The 6705-nt window shown below is 43.0% G+C and overlaps 1 protein-coding gene across 3 annotated transcripts in view; it reads left to right on the top strand.

Moving 5' to 3' along the window:
• The first annotated feature begins 990 nt into the window (after nt 1-990).
• The window catches only part of gphnb (gephyrin b), a 94604-nt gene continuing 88889 nt past the window's right edge, over nt 991-6705 (top strand). For all 3 annotated transcript variants that reach the window (XM_067241228.1, XM_067241227.1, XM_067241226.1), the window contains exon 1: nt 991-1054. In XM_067241228.1, coding sequence (XP_067097329.1) covers nt 991-1054 — 64 coding nt within the window. The remainder of the gene's footprint in view (nt 1055-6705) is intronic.

Raw genomic sequence — 6705 nt, 5'->3', positions numbered from 1 at the left:
CCAGAGTTTCCGCCAGGGTCTTTGTGCTCATGTATACGTGTGTTCATGAATTATGTATATCCATAGAATCCCAACAGAAACAGGAGGATGTTTTTTCCATGAGAATAAACAAGAGGAATTATACACCATGGAAGCGTGCAGTCAAACTAAAAATAGAAGCGGGGCTTTTTGCCTTGGGATGTAGTTGCATTTTTACAGGTCAGACTGTGATATTCTCTTGAGGTTTTGTATATAGATACACAGCCCATACATCTCAAGCACCACTATTATTCCATAGACCCATGTGCCGCCATGCTACATGCGCTGCAAATGGCCTTTTAATCTCCCTATGATCCATACACTGGTTGACATCACACGTATGAGGTGGGGAAATTGAGCGGTGGCCAGGGGCGATTCTAGGATCAGACCTTTAGGGGTGCTCAGCCCCCAATGAGAATGTGACATGAATACAGTGCCTTGCAAAAGTGCTAACCCCCTTGCCATAAATCCCTAATTTCACTGGATAACAATTAATACATTTATGTATTATTATGCAAAATTTGAATGAATGAAAAAACTAAGGAAGTCCCTTTCTTTATGAACTACCATCATAAAATGATAATAAACAGTACAAATTTTAGGGGAGCTGACTAGCGATTTTAGACCGCCAATGGTGGTGGCCTTCAGCGCAATGCTTAAAGCCTGTCTGTTTCCCTTGAAAGTGTTCACAGGAAATCAATCGTGGACTCCATGAGAATTAATCTGGAATCCACACTACTATCATGGCAGACGGCCAGCCGACTGATATGCGGTTTAAACAGCCCTCGCATTTTTGCTTGCGCGCGGCCTGCTATCTGGAGGTGCCTTGATTGCACATTCGACACTCCACTTATTTTGCCTAGTTCTTCTTTCCTTCCCTCCTCCCCATCATCATCCCCTCCGCCTGAGTTCGATGCGATCGGCTCTTGACTCAGCCGTGAGTTCTCAGTGCGGGCGACAGCGCTGCTGAACATGGCGTCAGACGGGATGATTTTAACGAACCACGACCACCAAATCCGGGTCGGAGTCTTGACAGGTAAATGCAAAATCCCCCTGAGGGATTCATATTTCACTGAAGAAGCATGTACAAATTAATTTCCACTGACTGTCAGCTGAGTCTCTTCCTGAGCGACGTCGGTATATTTTGCGTGGTGGCTCTCTCAATCTCTTGCTGGTTTTGCAGCTTCGGTGATGGTCAGCGCCTTTCCAGTCGACGGTGATTTAAAGCCTAGTATCTATTCTCACCAGACCAGTTTCTTTGGACATCCTAGATATGACTGTTCCGTTAGATACGCTGCCATAGCTGTTTTGGGCGTTTTTGCTATGAATATCCCAGTTATGTGTATTGAATTATTCATGTCTCGTATCTGCTTGTCAAACCTGAAAATACGGCTGACTGTGTGGCGTTAAACATGCTTGCCTTTATTGACACCCGACTAACAACAGCGGGGTTTTTTTATGTTTCCCACTGACAGCTGATTTGAGGGCATCAAATACCTGTGTTAATTTTGAGAATACCATGGCCATGCAGGCATTGGAGGATGTGTGACTGATTTGTGAAAGACAGCTGCAATTTAAGAGCCAAGTTAACATGACAGAGACACGGCTGGTGGGTAGAATACGGGTAATCTCGGATGCGTGACATGTCACTAAATACAGACATCTTTCAACGCTGACTGTCGGCTTCCCGAAGGGAAACGCTTAAAACAAACATTTAAAGCCAGTGAGTGTTATTTTTAGAGGGAGTTCTATTTGTCGTGTCCCTTTTATGAATGTTTCTCTTATGAAAAAAAGAATGCTGTCACGAAAAGAAACAGGGATGTTCAAAGCGAGATGGTTGTGGCCAAATAAATCCGCCGATACGGCTGCTACCGTTGCTTTTACATTACAGAGGTGTTGGAGAAGAACGAACATAGTGTGATGGTGGGGCCGGGTGAATTTTTTATGATATCCTTGTATTCGTGATCGTCTGTGACATTCTTCGTTATGGAATTCCGTTTGGAAGCTGGTAATGTGTAGCAATGGAGGAATGACTGTAGATCCTGAAATCTGCCAGGGAAACCCCGCTCCCCCCTTCACTCCCCCCCCTCCCCTCACGCTTTAAAGAGAGAGAGAGCAAGAGAGAGAGACAGAGAGAGCCAGCGAGAGAGGAGCGCTGTCCGTGGTGCTGAAATCGAGAGTCACAAATCAGTGCGCTAGGCTAGGCTATATGCTGCTTTGCGTTACATTTCTCTACGGTGGTTAATACACTCCAGGATTGGAGTTTTCCTATTTGGATTAGCGAACACGATTATGTAGACCGTCAAAACGCGTTCATTTTTCTCAGTATCACTGTCACACAAATCCACAATTCCCTAGCGTACAGTGACAGATTGCTAGTTTGATCTAGCGGTAGTGACATTTCCTACACACATGCTGAAGTGGGGCAGGCACAAATGAAACCAACACATATTGTTTGCCTTTTGGTATTCATACTGCATGTGGGTTATGCGTGCATATGTTTTGGAAGACGGAAGGCGGTGCAGAGGTAAAACGCGCTAGGGAATGAACATCTATGCCGCTTTTTAAAATTGAGTTCCAGTGTTTGATTTGAACTGTCATCTTCTCTGATCATGATTACTCGTCAAAAAATCAAGAGGCGTTTTTACCATCTGGATTTTGAATAGGATACATTGAAGCCCTAGCCATGTTGTCATTGACATACACTTCTAACGGTACATTGTTCATGGTCTGCTGTTCCTTTGAGAAAATACCACACTAACCAATACTTTACTGTATAATGTAAGCCTTACACTGTTAGTGGTCTCCCATGCCTGCTCTCTGCTCAGCATGCTAATGCTGTTTGGTCCAGGGTTTCATCATGGTGAGGTGGGGTCAAAAGGCAAGGGGGGGGGATTCCTCCCCAGGCAGGGTGTTGGGGGGGTGTCGTTGAGTCCATGGTCATTTTTCTAAAACCTTTCTTCCTGACGGGACACAGTCCATCGAGGCTGGACGAGGGAGGGAGTTCAGGAGCAGATCATCTACTACTAGATGATCTGGTAGGAGTGGGCTAGATTATGTGGTAGGAGTGGGCTAGATTATGTGGTAGGAGTGGGCTACATGACAGTGATGTAAGGGCTTTTATTTGTCTATTTACTTACTTTGAAAGTTGTCATAGGGAATCTGAAAAATCTGAACATACTGTCAATAGTCAAAGATGTCATCCTCCTAAATTAAGCTTTGTTAGGTTGGATAAAAGCTTTTCATCCTGCACAGAGCCTGCCTGTATTGTGTGTGTATGTGTTTGCATGATGGAAAACGATTTAGTCTCATGTCTGTGCATCCGTTTCTGTGTGTGTGTGTGCAATGTTTGCCAGTTCCAGCTTGTGTTTCTTCTTGTTAGAGTGAGTTTGAATTGTCTATTTTGTCTGGGGTCATGCCTGAGGGTGTGGCAACCTTTCTCAGGCACACTCACTCACACACAGACACAGACACACACACACATGTACACACACACATGTACACACACTCACACACCTGCTTGCAGTGTGCTATGGAGGATCTCATTGGTCCTCTGCAAGCCTTGCTGTGTGTGTAGTTTGTGTGTTTAAGTGTGTTCTTTCTTTTAATTCAATAATACCGCTCTAGTGGAAAAAACACAGCTTTGCAAATCCCCTAGTCCCAAATATAGCTAGTGTATGCATCCCGCCCATGAACAGAGTAGGGCTCAGTGCTAAAACCATTTAGTTCATCTGTGTTTAAACCCTGTGTACTGTATGTGCTCTGCATTCTACACGATTACACCAGAATTTGGTTGGTGCATGTTTGTGTGTGTGGGTCTGTGTGTTCCAGAGCTCAATCCACAGCCTGGCCAGGCCCATTGAATCTGATTCTAAGAGTGTGTGGGTTAAGTTGAGCCCGTACTCAATAGACACACTCTATAGATGACATGCAGTCTGTAGCAACCGGCCAATGAGAAGCCTGGGAAGGGAAGCTCCACTCTGCGGCAGACAACACACGCCTTTTCTCTCTCTCTTTTCCTATTGTCTCTGGCCAGTACCAAGTCTGGGAAGCTCAGATATGTGTTGGAATCACTCAAGATGTACATGTATATACAAATTACATGATTCTGGGTGCCCCAGTGGCTCACCGGGTAAGACCGTGTACCACTAAGGGTGAGGATGTGATGCAGGGGCTTGAATTATAGTCTGGCCCGGGTCATTTCCTGCATGTCTTTCCCTCTCTCACTCCCTGCATTCCTGTTTTTGTCTCCAACTGACTCTAAAAACAAAGCTGGAAAAGGCCCTAAAATATCTTAAAAGGAAAAAATGACATGAATCGGAGGCAACATCTAAATTTAGATTGCTCTGCAACTGGGTAATGAAACATTTATTTCTGTGTTCTTCTAAGATCTTTCTCAAGCCTGTCCACAGCAATTTTTTATTATTACTGTTCTTACATAGTGGTCCAAGAGAGGGCTCAGCTAGATGGAGAACAGACTATCAGAGGGAGGGAGGAGGTTAAGGGATGTGGGGAATTCCTTGCGTTGTTGAGATGGTTACCCCCTCTGTTAAATAGTGGGGAACAGAGCTGAGAAAATTCAAGCAATGCAGGATGTAATATATTCCAATTCTCATTGTCTGCCTTTGCGGTTTGTGTGTGTGTAGTTTTCTTTTGTGTGTGTACGTGTGTGTTCATCTGCCTGCATTGCTGGTTATGTGTATGCATTTGCGTGTGGATGTAAAAAAAACGGTTTAATCTCTTTTTCCACATAGTTTAATCTCTGGAGGTTGTCTCAAACTCACCTTAGCAGCTCTGGGACTAAAGACCACCACAGGGAGGCAGGAACAGGCACCATCAGCTAGCAAGAGGGGGATAGAAGAGAGGGAGACAGAGAGAGAAGAGAGAGAAGAAAGAGAGAGAGAGAGAGAGAGAGAGAGAGAGAGAGAGAGAGAGAGAGAGAGAGAGAGAGAGAGAGAGAGAGAGAGAGAGAGAGAGAGAGAGAGAGGAAAAAGATAGTTGAATGCCAGACAGTCCTGACCAGAATTAGGAGACGCTGTCATCTGTCACTGAACGGCTAGTATGACTGCCAATTTATGGAGCGATCTTCTTCTGGGTTGTGTCGGCTATGAATGACGCAGGGGCTGAAATGACACTTTTTTTTACAGCTAAGCTTAGTATCACATTGAAATCAATTTGAAAAATCCAACTTTCAAATGAAGTAAATGTATTTTGAGAAAAGAAATCTGTCAACACGAAATTATTACTTTTATGAATCCGTGTGTGCCACAATTATTGGCACCCCTAGAAATTCTTATGAACAAAAGGCAACTGAAGCCTTTTTCCATTTATATTTGACTTTTTAAAGTCGATCAGAGTGTTTAAGAACTACAAGCAGTAATTCATGACTCAGACGTGACGTGACACAGAGGTAATATTCCCTTATTCATACATCAACGTTGGAAAGATAAGAGAACACACAAATCAAATGAGGGAAAAGTGTGTTGAGCTTCATAAGTCAGCGAATGGTTATAATAAATAAAACAAATACTCACCTGAAAAGACCCATATCTACCATTAGGGCAATACTTAAAAAGCTCAAAGCACCTGGAACTGTTACAAACATGCCTGGAAGAGTACCCATGCTTATTTTGGCCACATGCACAGTGAGGAGGATGGTTAAAGAGGCAAAACATCCCAGGGATCACTGTTGGAGAATTACTAAGGAAATAGCATGTTCTGGTCACCAAGTCTTGAAAACTATCACCCAACCCAATTTTTTTTGTGGGCGGGGCTAAGTTCGGCTGGCACCCAGGCTAGAACACAGCGGTAGTATAGTACAATTTACGGGGGTCAGCTTCTCCACGCAGGGCTACATTGCATTTTGAGTTGTTACCTATATAATAAGTCTATGGTTGTTACTGACAATGATCGCTACTAGTGAGCTTTTTTTGGAATGAGTGATTTTCCCCTAAATAAATGTCAACCTTATATACGTTTTTGGGGGCATATTTTCAGTTGGCTGATGGTACTGCTTGTTGACAACGTTGTTACTTAAAATAGTTTGTTTCAAGGTGTTTCAGCTTGTTTCAAGGGGGTTCAGCTTGTTTCTAAAGGGGTTCTTAATGAATGAATGAAATATGAGGTGGGCTAAATGTTTGAAAATATCACTAGAAGGGAAAAACTTAAGGTGACGTTTGAGTAATATAGGTTAGGTTCATTCTACATTTACATTTAGTCATTTAGCAGATACCCTCATCCAGAGCAACTTACAGTAAGTACAGGGACATTCTACACAACAAATGTAGGCTATGCTTTTAAATCTATGCAATCTTCATAAATAATAAGTAGTAATGTTTATATAAAATATACAAAAATATACTGTAAGTTGTAAAATTTACAGTTAATAAACGGACCCATCTGCAACCGATGCAAGCAAGCACACCCTACAATTTCCCCAGAAATTGTACCCTCTCTAGTTAGATTTACATTTATTCATTTAGCAGGTGCTTTTATCCAAAGCGACTTCCAAGAGAGAGCTTTACAAAAGTGCATAGGTCACTGATCATAAACAACGAGATAGCCCCAAAAACATTGTGGGTAGCCAAAACATGTGAGCATACATTGTGAAAAGCAAATAAGTGCCATTAGATGCCACCTCCATGCCAGCAGATAATTTGGAAGGCATGTCAGAAAAAAGCATTTCCC

Source organism: Osmerus mordax, chromosome 8, assembly GCF_038355195.1.
Source record: "Osmerus mordax isolate fOsmMor3 chromosome 8, fOsmMor3.pri, whole genome shotgun sequence".
In the NCBI taxonomy this organism is placed as follows: Eukaryota; Metazoa; Chordata; class Actinopteri; order Osmeriformes; family Osmeridae; genus Osmerus; species Osmerus mordax.
This window is presented reverse-complemented; position numbering and strand designations above follow the sequence as displayed.